We start from the raw sequence: 17,155 nt of genomic DNA on the forward strand, positions 1-17,155 counted from the left end.
CATTGAAAGATAAGACACCCATAGGTACATCTTCTGTTAAGGAGAATCCCATATGTTGGTGTGCCTACCATTTTCTGCAAGAATATGTAAGTTATGAGACACCTGATTGAAACTTCATCTTCTGTAGCAACATATAGGGGTCTCTTCAAACCCAGAGGAGATGACAAGTTAGCTTCATCCGACACACTGTCTAGCAGATAGGTGACATCAAAGACAAGAGTGGAGAAGACGAAGCCAAGCAAGGACATGGCATCATGGAAAAGAATCTGCCTCATTACAAATGTGAGTGGCAAATTGCCAGTCCGTACTGTCCAGATATGACTTTTTGACCAGGGATAGAGCAACACCCTTTCTCTCAAAACTCCCACGTGACAACTGAGAGAGTCTCAGAAATAATCAGGGAAGGCCAGTTGCTGACCAAGATGGCCATATAGGCTTCTGTGGATGTTGTCAACACCACAGTTAGATCTATGGTCACAGCAATGATGATGAGCAGAGAATCTTGGCTCAAAGCATTGGGCATCCCTAGGGAGATTCAGGTCACAATCAAGGACTTAACTTTTGAGGGCATGGAACTACTTAGTGAGTGAATGGACAGTGCTTTGCACTCGTTCAGAGACTCAGAGGCCATCCTGCACTCCCTGGGTTTTACATCCCAACCCTGTACCATAAGCTGTATCACCCTCAACCCCCATCAAGACAACAGGTGCCAGCCTGTCATTCCTGGCAACTTGAGTACCATGCCTTGGCAATGCATCGTGCTTCTACAGCATTTCAGAAAATTTGACAGGATGTTTGGGAGCTACATCACATCTAGTCCAGAGAGCATGAACTTCAGCAGCCACCTCACCCCATGGGTTTGGCCTGCCATAACGTTGGACAGATGGATGTTAGAGATCATTGCCCATGGCTACCCATCCAATTCTACTTTTTACCTGGATCCACCCTCCTTCCCCTATCAGAGACCTTTTGCACAAGAGCCTGTAAAAAGTAGAGGTGGCCTTGTTGATTTGCGTAGGAGCCATGGAGGAGGTGCCACTAGAATTCAGGGGAAGAGGCTTGTATTCCTGGAGTTTCTTAATCCTGAAGAAGAAAAGGGGGCTCTTTGTCCTATCTTAGACCTGAGAAGACTCAGCAAGTACTTACGCCATCTTAGGTTCAAGGTGGTAACGCTTGCCTCTCATCTTTCCATGTCTTCGAGATCAAGATTTGGTTTGTGGCTCTCAACTTGCATAGCACAGATTTTGACAGGCAGTGCATCAACAGTGCATTATATAAACAAGATAGGAGTGCTCGGTCATAACCCTTCTACCAGGAGGTCATCAGGCTGTGGACCTGCTGTCACTGGATAACCCCTCTGGATTTACACTTTACATTTAAACTAGAAGTGAGTGCCAGGGCAGCTGAGTCCACCCTCTACCATCACAAGGTACCCAGTCATATGGACACACTCATACGTTTGTCTAGCTTGCTCTTAAAACTTATTAAGTTTGTTTGCCATCACAACTCCTACTGGGAGGCTGTTCCAGAACTTCACCTCACTGATGGTTAGAAATCACCTTCTAGTTTCCAGTCTGAATATGTTCATGGCCAGTTTATATCCATTTGTTGTACCAACGTTGTCCTTTTGCTTCAATCGCTCTTCACCATCCCTGGTATTACCCCCTTAATGTATTTATAGAGAGGAGTCATATCCCCTCTCTTCTTTTTGCTAGACTAAACAAGCTAAGCTTCTCCAGTGTCCTCCATTCCCTTAATCATCCTAGTAGCTCTTCTCTGCATTGGTTCCAGGCTGAATTAATCTTTCTTGAACCTGGAGAACCGGAATTGTGCACAGTATTCCAAATGAGGTTTTATCAGTGCCTTATAGAATGGCATTAACACTTCTCTGTCTCCACTAGAAATGCCGGACCTGTTGCATCCTAACATCACATTTGCCTTTTTCACAGCTGCATCACACGGATGGCTCTGAATCATCCTGTGATTGACTCACATACCCAAGTCTCTCTCCTCCTCCGTTGTGTCTTACTTATGACGATGCAGCTTCTAGCAGAAATTCTTATTAGACCCTGAGTGCATGACCTTGTACTTTGTACTATTGAATTTCATCCCATTTCTGTCACTCCAGCCTTCAGGGTAAACTAGATCTTCTTGTATAATGTTCCAGTCCTCTTCTGTATTGATGCTGCCTCCCAGTTTTGTATCAGTCAACTTAATTAGCATGCTCCTACTTTCTGTGCCAAGGTCATTAATAAAAATATTAAATACGATTGATCCCAAGAGCAATTCTACTAGTAACCTCCTTCCAGTCTGATAGATCACCTTTCATCGCATCTCATTGCCTTCTCCCCTTTAGCCAGTTCCTTATCCCCCTAATAATTCTTGTACTGATCCTCTTCCCCTCCGCCCCCAACTAATAATTTCCCATAAACTACCAGGTGAAATGCTTTACTGAAGTCCAAGTATATTAGCACTACTACACTTCCCTTATCTAGAAAAAGTTATTTTCTTAAAGAATGATCTATCTTTGGTAAATCCATGTTGCATTACATCATCTTTTCTATTTACTTCCATGAATTTAATTATTCTTTCTATCAGAATTTGTTTTAAGTTTACTGAGATCAGATTAACCAATCTGTAATTGCCTGGATCTCTTTTTTTCCCTTTCTTAAGTATAGGTATGACATTAGCTATCCTTCAGGCACATGGTACTACCATCAAGTAGATTGAGGTATTAAAAATCCTCACTACTGGACTCATGTGCCAGATATCTCAGAACCACTATCAAATATTGCACCCAGCCCTATAGTTGTTGCATGTGGCAGCTTGGATATAGGCTGGTTGAGCTCTATTGACAGAGACTGTTTTTGACAGGTTCAAGAAAACCCCATACAAAGCCAGAAATCGTCTACCAGAAAATCCACCCCTCCAAATGGAAATGGTTCTCCTATGGGGAACCCAGCATAAATTAATTCCAGTTAATACCAGAAATCGTTGACTACATGCCACACTTGAAACAGGCTGGATTGACTTTTAGTTCTCGCAAAGTCCACCTTGCAGCAATATCAACATGTCACACTCTGATGCAGTCATACTTGGTCTTCAGTCATCCAACAGTATCCAGATTCTTCAAGGACCTCCTGCATACATACCCACGTGTTAGAGACCTGACTCCTGCATGGGATCTTAACACCACCCTCCTGAAACTCATGGAACTTCCATTCAAGCTGTTATCAGATAGCTGCATCATCTCCTTGATCTTAAGATGTGCTTTCTGGGAGCTATTACCTCAGTGTGGAGGGTCAGCAAGCGCTAAACTCTTGTGTCTGGATCTCCTTGTATCTCATTTCATAGGGACAGAGTGGTTCTGAGACTGCACCCTAAACTCATCCCTAAGGTAATCTTGTTTTTTCACTTCAATCAACCTGCCAGTCTTCTTCCTGATACTACCCTCGATGGGAGGGAAGAAGCTACTTACTTTGGATGTTTCCAGAGCCTTGCTTTATTACCTTTCAGACAGTCTCCCTGCCTCTTTGTGGCTGTATCAGGCTTGTTGAAAAGCCAAGCCATCTCACCTAATTGAATCATACACTGTATTTCCACCTGCTATCTCCAAACATTACGGCATACTCCACCAAGACACTGGCAGCATCTTCTGTCTTTTTCAGAAATGTATCAATATCGGAGATCTGTAAAGTAACAACATAGAGCAACCCGCTGATGGTAGTTAAACAGCCTAGAGTGGCCCCCTAACCATCAGCTGCGACTCTGCATTGGGAAGCTTTGCACAAAGCAGAGGACCCTTCCCAGATGGCAAGGACTTGGCCCCAGGGCCAGGAGAAAACTTTTGTAATCTTGTCCATCTGCCACTCATCTCTAATTCAACTAGCTCTGCCTGCTACCTTTTCTTCCTCTCTCCATCCCAATCTCCCCCCACTTCCTACCAGCTCAAATCCAGGTCCCACATCCTCCTCACCTCTGGTGACATTTACCTTAATTTTGGTCCTCCCTCCATGCCCACTCTCTCCACATCCTACACACATTGCTGTCATCACCTCTGCCCCTTTTATGTCACCATTCCTAACTTCACACCCATCTCTTTTCTCCCCCTATCCCTTTTTCTTGCTTTCTTTGGAACAACCACTTCATCTTTATTAAGATCACAGTCTACTCCAGCTCACTACTCCAGCTCATGGCTCTTCCAGAGATCTGGATTCCTTTGGCTGAAGCTGCCTCTGCAGCTGCCCTTTCTTATGGAGGCCTCTCGTCTCATGCGCTCCATATTAGATCAGACTGGGGTGAGGGTGTTGGGCTGCTTCCAACATTTTCCTCTTCCCATTCTTTCTCCTTGTTCGAATAGCTCTGCATCTGACCGTCGTCTCTCTTCCCCTTCCAAGTTGCTGACAACTACCATTCACCTAACTCTTCCTCATCAGTCTTTCCCTCTCATTTTGACTTTTGTCTCTCTCTCTTACTCTCTTCACAGTCTCCCACATCTCCTCATATTCAGCTTCCACATTCATGACCCATCTGACACCTTAGCTGCATATTTCCTTGGCCTCAACTCTTCATTTGACCTACACCTCTTGCCAGTTGTCCCACTTGTTAAAGGACCATTTACTACGCTGCTCTCCTTGCATCACTGTCCTCCACTTTTAACTCTCATTACAAGATCAGCCCTGCCTCATCCCCATCATCCACTTCACCAATTTCTTCCAAGAGAAGATTGACCAAATGCTCTTCCCTCTCCCCTCGCCTTCCCCCCCCCAAACTCTTCTCCTTCTCCACTGTCACAGATGCAGAAGTTTCTCATCTGCTGTTCTCCTCTAACCCCTCCACTTGCCCCAGTGACTCCATGCCACCTCCTGATCTCCCTTGCACCCATTCTCATCCTTTCACTTACTATTCTCCACTCTCATCTGGCCCTTTCCCCTCACAATACAAGTATGTGTTAGTTTGTTCCATCTTTAAAAAAAACAAGCAAAACAAACAAAAAATCCCACCTGTGACTTTACTTGCTTCTCCAGCGAATACTCCATCTCTAAGCTCATTGAATGCACTGTCTGTAATTGCTTTCTGGAGTTCCTCTCCTCCAAGTCCATCCTACACCCTTTCTAGTCTGGCGTCTATCACTTGCACGCCACTGAAACCGCTCTTACCAAAGTCTTCCTAGCCAACCTTAGAAACAGTACTCCATCTGCATTCTCCTTGACCTGTCAACAGCCTTCGACACCAACTATGCTCAATCTTGTCCAACCTTATCCATGACTGTCCTTTCCTAGTTCTGCTCCTTCCTCTGTAATCACTTCTTCAGCATGCCCCCTTTCAACTTTCTGAGGGAGTTCCAAAGGGCTTAGTCCTTGGTCCCCTTCTCTTCTGTATCTCCGAGTAATCTCATCCACAAGCATAAATTCAACAACTATTTCTACACTGATTCATCGATCTACCTCTTTTCTCTAAATCAGTTTCCTTCTATCTAAACTAAAATCTTGGCCCCACTCTGACATTTTTTCCAGGTTGTCTAGTCGTCAGCTCGTGTACAGTGTGGCTAAAACACAGCACTTGACCTTCTCCCCCCCCCCTTCCTCTTTTGATCATTCTGGGCAACACCACCACCATTGGGCCTGAATGTCATCTTCAGCTCTGACTTCTCTCTAGGTCATCACATCCAGACTAAGACCATGTCTGTATTAGTGATCTTACTGTGGCACAGCTTGTATAACCTCTCTATGCTGACTGGAGAGAGTTCTCCCATCAACATAATACAACCACCTCAATGAGCAGTGCTAGCTATGTACACAGAAGAAGCTCTCCAGCCAACACAGCGGTGTGCACACTACTACTTAAGTCGGCAAAACTTATATCACTTGGGGGGGTGGTGTTTTTTCACACCCCTGAATGACGTACGTTTTGCCGACACATGTGGTCATGTAGACATAGTCTTAAGTCTTGCAGATTCTTTCTGCATAACTCTCTAAGATATGACCATTCCTCTCCATCTACACAGTCAGAATTCCTGTTTAGGCTCTCATCTCAATTATTGCAACATCCTTTTCTCTGACCTTGACAAATGCAGTCCTGCTTGCTCATGTCCATTCAGAATGCTGCTGCAAAGATTGTTCCCTGAGCCCATTGCTTTAACCATGTCATCTATTTTAAATTCCTCAACTACCCCACCTCTCTTTTATTTGCTCAAAGAAAAGCTGCTTGTCTTCTTTCACAGCCTAACCTCACCCTACCTTCCATTCAGTATCAAAATGTTGAGACTCTCTCCTCCAGTCTGCCAATTATGTCAGTCTCTATTTGTTAAATTTTCAAACAAGCACTTTCATGCTTTCTCCCATGTTGCCCCTCATGCTTGGGAGGAGTTCTCCATTTTATAGCAGGCCTGCACAACTCATAAAGTGGCGAGGACCATATTACTCCAAAGAAAACAGCTGAGGGCCGAAACCTCCCACCCCCCACTGAAACACCCCCTCCCCAGTGCCACCCAGACCTCCCAAAACACCCCCCCGCCCCAGCGCCGCCCACCCTGTGGAAACAAACCCTCTTTCCCCAGCGCTGCCCCGCCGAAACAGCGGTATTGAACCTTGGTAATATGTTATAACAGGTCCCTAAGGTAGTATAGTTAAGGTAAAAGAAAAATGTCTTTGCTGGAACTAGAATAAGATCTTTCCCCCACTTTGTAATCAATTGCCCTGTTGAATGAATAAAAGGTGTGACTGAGGAAGGCATGAAAGGCCGGCACCTCCAGACAGCTGCAACCCTTTGGAGAGGGGATGGGAGCCAGACCAAGGACAATCAGACTTGTCAAGTGAGCTGACTAGAGAAGAGCAGACATACTGACGGCCTAGGGGGTTAGAAGCAAGCACCTTCCTTTGGGAACACCCTCTTTGCAGACAACCCCCAGCCCAGAGAAAAGCAGCATTAAAGGACCAATTTTTATGAGAGAGAAGATCAGTAGAACCGGTCAGCCACCGACTCGACGCTCGCCACCTCCACCCCCCCCCCCCCAGTATAAAGCCCCCCCGCCACTACCCGCCTGCTCGGCTCATCATCCTCCCACCCCACCCCACCCCGGCTCGCTTCCTCACCCCCTGCCACCCACTCGCCTCCTCAGCCCCCCTGCCACTGCCCGTCCACTCGGATTGTCATCCCCCCATTCCCCACCCCCAGCGCCGCCAGCTCACCTGCTCCCCCACCACTGCCTGCCCGGCTCCTCAGCCCCCCCCTCCCCTGCCACCAGTTCACCTGCCACTGCCCGCCCACTCGGCTTGTCATCCCCCCCATCCCCTCGGCTTGCCTCCTCAGCGCGTCTCCCCCACTCCCGGCTGCCGCCGGCTCACCTGCCTGTCTGCATCCAGCTCACCTGCTCCCCCCGCCGCCAGCTCGCCTGCCTGCCCGCCGCTGGCCTCTTACCTTCTGCTGCTGCCCCCGCTCCCTGCCGCTGGCTGACCATCACTCCCCAGCCTGCCCTGGCCTCTTCAGCACCTTGCCGGCCGGCCGGCCGTTGGCTTGCCCCACCCCGCTGCTTGCCTACTCACCCCCCGCGGGCCACACAGTGAGCCCATGTGGGCCACATGTTGTGCAGGCCTGATCTATAGGCATAGCCCAATAAAGTGTATGCCTATAGATAAACATTTGTAAAGCTATTTCATTATCCTCCTTCAAATCCCTATTTAAAACTTCCTTTGCCATGATGTTTACACAAATCTTGATGTAGGCTGCTGGTGTTCTGAAACCACTGCCTGTCATGCTGAACAGCATTGGCTCATTGTTTCCTTGTATTTCCCTAGTATCTGTCTGTTGTCTTGTATGTAAATTATAGAAACTTCAAAATTCAGGACTTAATCTCCAGTTTGTGCATATAATAACTACAGCTGAAGGATTTCTTTATTTTAAAAGTTTACTATTTGCCAAATACTTATGAAACAAATTATTTTCGCTAAAGATGAAAGTGATGAGAATTCTTATGTACTTGCAATTTTAAGATTTATTGTTAATATATTTATTAAATGTTCTAAATTTCATATTTAATGTTTTATAGTTGTAATATAAGATTGTATACACAGCATTACCTGTGACAGAGTTTTTAGATCTAAATTCCATTTTATTTATCACTTAAAGTGTACAAAGATTGGCTATATTTTTGTAAAATGTTCTTTTCCTTATGCAGATATGAAATAACCTTTAATAATGGAAGCTTAGGATAAACCACAAAGCATTTTGCTTTCTCTCTCTGAAAAGACCATACATATGTACAGTGCAACCCAGTTCAAGTTGCTGTAAGAACCTTAACTTTTACATTTTCAGACTTCATAAATTTAACATTGCAACTTTAACATTGTACTAATACAACTTTTTGTATGTATTGAAAGTGTCACAGGCTTTCCTGGCACGTGAGACTTTTTTAAACCAGATAGTCCTGGTCTGAATAATTTTTAAAACGTAAGAACCCAGTTCTGCAATCCCTTACTACTAAGTGTAGTACACAGTGCCCATGGGACAACTCAAGGTATTAAGTGCTTCCTCACTAGCAAGGATGTGTAGGATTAGACCTTTAATTTGATAGAGAACAGAAGAATGATTTACTGCTAATGAGGAGGAGACAGCACAGTGTAAAAGAAAAAGAAACAGCTATTACAAGTTACTTGTTACACCAGAGCATTGTATCTACACAAGGGGTTTGCACCCGTACATTTATGCTGGTGTGAAAAACCCAAGTGTAGACAAGGACGAAGACTACTTGCGCTTGTCGTTAAAAATGAAACATCAGCTTGTGATATGTAGAATTTTTTTTAACCTCTCAGTTGTCACTTGCCAAATAACATTTGCTGAATTTGCAGTGTAGCAAATCTGGAGTTTAATTTTTTAAAAAACATTTGACCTAATATGTTTCTGATGGTATTTTTAATTGTGCAATGTATAGCGCGCAGAAGTAGGCACTTGATTGATTTATTTTAGATCTATAAAATGACAAGAATTACTAATATATGAATTTTAAAAATAAAACCACATATTTACAATCAGTATTGTGTACAGGGACCACATGGTTCGTGGTTCTATTCAGAAGATAATTGTCAGCCAAGTTGGTGTGACGGCATGAGTTTAACTTGCACCACAAATCTACCTTTAAAGAGCTGACAATGAAGTACCAGTAAAGATCCATTTTTGGAAAGGTTATTGTCGTAACTGAAAATAAGTCTTAAGGTTACCTGCTGTGATCTTCAGTGCATAAGAAATCTGTAAAACAACTCCTGCCTTGTATTTACAATTTTATTTATTAATATTATTGCTTTATTAATAACATTGCTTTATTTGTATTACAATGGTGCCCAAAATGTTCTAGCTACTTTACAAATATGTGAAGAGGGGTGTCTGTTCCTAAGCGCTTGATTTTAAGAGAATAAATATGTGAATCTAGTGCTCGTAAAAGGTGCCAGATCAGCATATGAATAAAGAACAGTTGGTTCAAACTAATTTTTTCTTTCTTTCTCGTGTTATGTCAGTTGGAAAGGGGGAAGTGGTTTGAAGAATTAGCATAGATGTTTTCCACTGAAGCAGTCTGCCCCTTCAGATCAAAGTGGTGCAAACTTTCATGGCCCTTCTGGACCCATCGCTAAGCCTAGATAATTAGGTTACATTGCTGGTGACAAATATCTTCTACCTCAAGTTTGCTAGGAAATGTGACCACTTCCTGCAGTTTCCATTGTCGTTTATGATCACTGTAGCATCCAGAGGTCTGGTTGTGCTCAGTGCTGTGCAGGCCTATGTTGAAAGACAACCTTTGCCCTGAAGAACTTAGTCTACTTTCAGGCAAGATACAACAGTGTTGGTATAACAGACAACTGGAAGAAATGTTTGAATGAGGGTAACAGAAATAGGTATGTGTAGCTAGATACTATGAGGTAACTATCCAGTCTAGGGATGATAAATGTATGGTGAACTACAAGTTCTTATTTGTGGGGCTGAAGGTGGAAGCCATGCAAAGGCTTTAATTTATGCATATTATAGCAGTCCACCTCTTGAACAGGACAGAGCAGATTGCTCTTGGCTCCCAGTCCACTTTTATTGCTAGTTCAAGTTCCTGATCTTTAAAATTACAAGCGCATCAGGGCTCAGTGAACATCAGTAACTACACTGCAATCCATCTCTTACCCCCCCCCTCCACCCTCCCACTAGTTGATTCTAATGAAGGATGTAAGAATCATAGATAAGCACACTCATATGAGTGACTTGGCTGTGGAATGAAGCAGTTAGACTAATGAAAAGTCTACCCATCTTTAGGGCAATCTGAAAAATCCTCTTATTAGATAATGATAAGCTTTCTCACCATAGCAGGAATGATATATAACATTCTCTAATGCAGAGATTATTATTACTGAGGAAGGGAGAAGAGCAGAAGAGTCCATTAATTTCACTGTGGACCTTTCTCTGCACATTTAATTTATATGTGCATTCAAATGCTACCATGATGGCAGTGCTAGAAAATCCTAAAATAGATAGCAACACTACAGATTAAAATCCTCAGACAATGGAATCTTTAAAACTTTGCAAACTTCCACATTTCCCCTTAATTTGCTTTAACCATGATGCGGAGAGTGACAATGCAAGATCATTCAGTTCTTGGGCTCTAAGATTGACAAGGATACTAAAGATGATGGTGACTTTTGATGTGACCATCAGATTAAGACCACCAGCTAATTTCAGATTGACCACTAAAAAGTCATTAGGTGATAGCTACGGATGTTGCCAGGACTCATACCAGTGACATAATTAAGAATGGTGGTTGTTACTAAAATCCTAGGTTCCGTAGTCTCCTACATAAATTGACATATTTCATATTTGTAACAATGTGTCAAACATAATTTAAAAATCTGTCTAGAAATATTTGTGCAACTGATATATGGGTCAACACTTAATTAATTTGTGAGCTCTCTGGGGCAGGGACTTTTACAACACGTATGTACAGTGTCTAGCAAGATGTAGCTCTGTTTCTTGATTGGAGCCTGAGTTACTGCAATACATATAATAAAAATAAATTATAATTAAGTAGGTATTATAAATGACTGTGCATCATATTTAGGTTTTTGTTTTTTTTTTAAATCAGGCAATAACAATCATACTCTACCAAATTTTAAGAACAAAACAATAGGTTTATCTTCCCAGTTCCTTACTGGGCCTTACTGTCCTTGTTTATGCTAATTTTAGAAGACTGTTGTGAGGTGATTGATTCTCACACAAAGTTTTGTTCACTGACTGAACCTGTTGTGCATACTTTTTCAACGGTAATTCAGTCAAGGTATGGAATTTAGGAAATCAAAGAGAAAAGAAACCATGCAGAAATAAACACATAAACTACCACTGTAGAGGTTTTTTTTTTTTTTTAAACCATGTTGGAAAGGCTGGTAAACCAAAAAGCTAACTGCAATGTCTATAGATGTATAACTGAATTAATTTGCTTTATTAATGTGTTTTAAGAGTGTACGTGTGGATGTAAACTAATAGAGACACTTTTACAAATAAAAAAAATAAACATAAGGAAGTGGTATACTGGAATACCTGAGTCAGATTTAGCAATCTTTATAGAAGATGGCATAGCTCAATAAAGTGTATGCCTATAGATTAATCAGAAGCTTTTTTTTTTTTAAACCACAGACACACACACACGACACGTAGTTTGAAAAGGATTTTGCTGTGAAATGGGTAATATTTTGTGTAGCAAATTTAACAAGATTTAATTGTGACCATCAGTACTCATATTTTAACTACAGGTGTCTTATTTCATTCTAGGGAAAAATAAATAAGCTGGCTAAAGATTTATTTTGCTTGCTTACTCAGTAAGCGCTTGCTTACTCAGATTACTTTACATTAGGAGTAAATGTAAAGAAAATCTTGGTTTAAAAAAAAAACCTACTGTCTGATGATCCAACATCTGTGTTTTGAAAGTGAGTAGTAAGAAAGACCAGTCAGAATGAACTATTCTGCTCTTGTGTCTAGTCCTGTTTCAGCTGTTTCCTGCAGCATCCCTCTAAACAATACATAAAGAATTACTATTGCACTAGTACCTAACTCGAAAAGTCAGTTTTCCTGGGATGTTGGAAGCCCACTTAATTAGAGAGTGCTATGAGAAAATATTTGCATGTTGATTTCTGAATATGGTCTGACTTGACTGTAACTAGAGTCCTCCTTCCATTGCTTACCTAAAATGTAAGTAGCAGATGAACTAGAGCCAACACTGAAAGTGTAGAATGGTTAATATTTTAATTGTTAGCATGGTGTTTTTTCATTCAGCAGATACTATTCCTGTAGATTCTAGATATAATTTGGGGTTACAATACCATTGAGTATATGTAATTATAGTTGAGAATGAGATGCTGCAAGGTTTACTGAACAGGAACTTTGGATATCGAATCCGCTCTTTGTCAGCACCTAAAAGAACTTAATTCTATGACTGAATAAAATCCAGGTAGCATTAAGTAGTTAACAATATTTTAAATTAATTTGGTTGAGGAAATAAGGATTCTGTCTAAATTAGTTATGGAAAACAACAGATAAGGGTAACACAGTTGGTGGTTGGTATATTTGTCATAGCTATGAACCAGTAAATAACCAAGAATAAATATAATCTTGCATCGTTTTTCTTTATCGTAGGAATAGCTAGTAGTCTACATGCACCTCACGCAGTGTTAATTCTGATGTGGTTATTACTGCAATCATAGTTTTGATTCTGGCCTCTGACTTCTTTTGAATGATCTTCAGTTTATATGTGTGTTTTGCATAGGAAGGAGAAATAGGGGAGAGTTCATTTTGCCCTATTTCTCTCCCTTTCCCACCCATATCTATAATTCTGTATTGACCTTTCAATTTTGCTTTAAACACCAATGTTTCCTACATTTTTTTTTTTTTTTAGCTTTCGGTATGCTTTATTTCCTTCAGAGTGTTGAATTCTGCTTATTATGGTTTGAAGAAAAATACCTTGGCATTGAAACACTATTTCAGATGAAATGCTTAACAAAACTTTCAGTTCAAAGCAGATTCACAGTAAAAGCTTTGTTATCTGGCATGTTTGGAGATTAGGGGGTGCTGTTTAATCAAAAATTCTGGTTAACTAAGAGTTATGCTTACCAACGGAATACCAATTTTCAAAGAATTAGAATCAATCAAATGAATGAAGTATATAATAGTATACAGGTACTCACAAATCCAATAGTAGTACTACACTACAGAGTGGTTGGTTTCTTGAAGCACTTAAGTGTATACAGGTAAAGTTTTCTATACGGTAGGTTATCTTATGACACTACATATCACTATGGGCACTGCATGGTGTACACCCAGATCATTAAAAATACACTTAACACTAAAAGTATACTGAACATAAGTTAATCTTTGATTCAGAAGGCACTTCAGGATAGTGCAGTGCTTCACGGTCATCATTATCAATTATCATTGTAGCTGTAGAAGGTGTAGGAGATTGGGCTGAATCTGTAATGACCTGATGACACACTCTGGAAGCTGATTTTTTGAATAAATCCCTGATATCCACTTGCTTACTTGTCTTCTGCTTCTTTTGCATAAAAGTAGAGTGCAGAATGTGCAATTGCATAATCTCCTGGGCAGTATACTAGTCCCGGTTACTAGATTGAAGATTTGTATTGGGAGATATCAGAAATGCCGGTTAATAGAGCTTTCCAGTTGATAAAGTGCTTGTATATTGCAGCTGTTTTACATGAGTCTTCAGAAAATATAGTAGACAATAGTTGTTGCCATAGGATCATATACAGTAATTGGATATGGGAGAGAATTCAAGTCCATTCCTTTACAAATGTAAGATATGTTCCCCCAACAGACTCATTGGAGGCTTTTTCTCCTTGTGAAAAGCTAGTATGATGTAAAAACTTGCTATTCATTATGGTCATTTCAATTCATTTTTTATAATTTAGGGCTACTGATATTTTCGTTATGGTAACCTACAAGAAAACTGACGACCTTTCCGAATCACTAAGATTTTCTAACGATTATGTCGTGTCAGTGGGCCTTGTAGTACAGTAGCACCTCTTCAGTCTTGCACTTCACTAAATGTAATCCTGTGCTAAAATTTTACTTTCAGGTTTGGAGTTCATTAAATTGGGAATTAATGACATTTTGTTGTATTGTGCTGAGGCTGGGCCAGTGCTGGTGCTGTCTGTCTTGATGGACATATCCTTTCCCACTATGGGATCAGCATAAGGAATGTTTGCTTTTGTGGCTGAATGAGTACACAGGTAGCAGCTCTCATAGCAGCCAGTGGGGAAAGTAAATCAGTGGGGTGATGATGGCCTTTATAATTGTTTTCTCTCTCTGGGTGAAACTGATCACTGGGTTAATTATTATTCCTATGGCTGCAGCAAAACCTCAGGAATAGTGACGGCCTGCACCTTGCCTTTATTCAACAGCATGTGGGGAGTTGTAGTTATTTTTCTAGCAGTTTTCACCCACTCATCTCAAAGCACTTTATAAAAAGATAGCCACCACCATCCCCAATTTGTAGATATGGAAATTGGGGCACACAGCACTTACCTTCCTAATGCCCTTTGAGAAGGTGATACCCTTCAGGTTTGCCTCAATGTGTTTCTTACTAGTCAGCAAACTCTTTAATCTCGCTTGAAATCTCTCTCCCCCCCCCCCCCCCAATTAATGAGGCCTTGATGTAATAGTTGCAGAAAATGCTGCTCAAGTCCTCCTTCAACACTCTTTTTAAAAAATAACAAGAGGGGATGAAATAACAGGAGCAGTTCAAAAATCACAGGATAGAAATTGCTTATTAACCTTAAACACTGACTGTGGTCCTTCATGAAATTATTGGGGCCATATGCTAGATTTTAGACCTGGGGAGCCAGTTTTTCTCATCATATTCCAGTTCCTTGGTCTTCAAGATTTTGGTGCACCTCTGAACCTGCTGCTTAAGTGCACTGAATGGTGCTCCACTCACATTGCCTAGTACATATTGGTAGCATGGAGATCTGATCACATAGCACAAATACTAGATGGTGCTGGAACTACCAGGTGCTCTCCTTCTGAACACGTCCCCACATCTCAGAGGGAAGAAAGGTAGAAGGAGGCTACTATAGAGGGTAGTAGCTGAGAGTGGTTATAGTGAAAGAAAAGTGAATTAGCCATTCCCCTGACCCAGCCATGATATGGGAGACCCTCCTCATTTCCCAGAAGCCAGGAGAAAAATTTCTTTATGGTTCCATTGGTTGGGAAATGGTGTAGCTTCATAAAGGATGTCATTTAGTGAGTGTGGCTATGATGTAGTTTCAGTTTAACTTGCCTACCAAAAAATAGCCTACCCAGTACAATAGCCATAGCTACTGAGAAGAAACACATTGAAGGCACTTTTCAGTGCTAGTAAGAAGCTGTTGTTTCTGAACTATCAGACCCTTATCGTAGGTGACTTTATACTCAAAGGGAATGGGCCAGTGATACACATTTACACTGGTGGGTTCACCTTTACAGACATAGATATATTGAGGTCTCTGCAAGTGTTCAGTACCCTCCTTTCATGCTTCTTGTTTTCGCATTGCATTGTCCCATGTCAGTTTGCTTTGTACTTCACTTTTGTTCTAGAAAAGTTTGTTTTCTTCAAGTACGTGAAACTCTGGCTTTGTTTTTCTCTTCCACAGTAACAGGGGGTATCACAGAGGAGCAGTTTCAGACACATCAACAGCAATTAGTTCAAATGCAAAGACAGCAACTTGCTCAGCTTCAGCAGAAACAGCAGTCTCAGCATTCCTCACAACAGACGCATCCAAAAGCACAGGTAATATTCCTTTAAAATCTTTTTGATGTGCCAAGATCGTCTTCCACAGTAGGTTCCCCCTCCTGCTTGCTCACTTTTTGTTAAGTCTTTGTCACAAGTTAAGATAACCTTTTGTTAATGTACTGATTGTGTGAAATGCATTTAAATTATTTTGACCAAAATTCTTTTAAATTTCTCTGTGTGGCTTTGGAAAACTCAGCAACTCTCTGCCTACCATAATTTTTTTGCTTTTATTTTTTCTTGTAATTCAGAATGAGGTTTTTCTTATAAACTTTGAAGGGACACTGCTAAATGAGTGCGTATTTTGAAAGTATGAATGTTCTTGCAAATGGTTTTAAAATGGTTTCACTATTTTTATCAGAGGGGTAGCCGTGTTAGTCTGGATCTGTAAAAAGCAACGAAGAGTCCTGTGGCACCTTATAGACTAACCGACGTATTGGAACATGAGCTTTCGTGGGTGAATACTCACATGTGTCTGACGAAGTGGGTATTCACCCATGAAAGCTTATGCTCCAATATGTCTGTTAGTCTATAAGGTGCCACAGGACTCTTTGTTACTATTTTTATGTTTGTTTTACTTTTAACACTTAGGCAACAGAAACAGAATAGCCAGTTTCACTTTGTTTTGTCAGTTTGCCAATTTCACTCAGGGTTTCATGCACAATGCTGCACTATTTGGATTGCAAACATTGTGAGGATTTTTTTTATTGGAGAAAAATATTATTACACTGTCTCTAAAAAGCATTTCTGTTGGTCTTGGCTATTGTCTTGTTTCCTTTTGAAAGCAAAAAAACCCCCAAACACAACAAAACTGGATTTTAAAGCAAGTTTGCTTAACAAGCATTCCTGTAAGAGAATATGAAAATGTTTGATGTCTTACTGCCTGCACAATTATATGTTTTCTTTTTCATATTTAAATTTCTTAGAAATTAAATACACTTTGTTTAGGGTTAGAATTTGCCACTTGTACTGTCATTGAGTCGTACCTTACTGTGTGAATAGTCTATTTGAAATCAGTGTAACTAATTTTGAAGTAGGGTAGTCTGAGTAGGAGTGGCACAACTTAGCTCTTTGGTAGTTATTGAGTTAAAAACAGCTTTTAAATGTGTTATGTTCTGAATTCTTTTGTGAGAATTTAAGTTTTCCAATGTAATATCCACTGTGGGCAAAGGATGCACTTACTGTCAGGTTTACATAGTTAGTATTTTGCTAATTAATAAGAAAAATATATTTATTAAATCAAAAATTTTATTAAACATTACTAGAAAACTCTTTTCCTTATATTGTGAGCAGTGTATACATGAACACCAGTGTTCCTTTCTCCCCCCAACCAATTTCTGTATTTATTCATCA

At 41.0% G+C, this 17,155-nt stretch overlaps 1 protein-coding gene across 6 annotated transcripts in view; it reads left to right on the forward strand.

Annotated features, from left to right (window-relative positions):
- EPC2 (enhancer of polycomb homolog 2) overlaps positions 1-17,155 on the forward strand; it is a 93,941-nt gene that overhangs the window by 70,112 nt on the left and 6,674 nt on the right. For all 6 annotated transcript variants that reach the window (XM_045032848.1, XM_045032849.1, XM_045032845.1 and 3 more), the window contains one exon: positions 15,666-15,802. In XM_045032848.1, the coding sequence (XP_044888783.1) occupies positions 15,666-15,802 (137 nt within the window). The remainder of the gene's footprint in view (positions 1-15,665; positions 15,803-17,155) is intronic.

Source organism: Mauremys mutica, chromosome 10 (genome assembly GCF_020497125.1).
Source record: "Mauremys mutica isolate MM-2020 ecotype Southern chromosome 10, ASM2049712v1, whole genome shotgun sequence".
Lineage (NCBI taxonomy): Eukaryota > Metazoa > Chordata > Testudines > Geoemydidae > Mauremys > Mauremys mutica.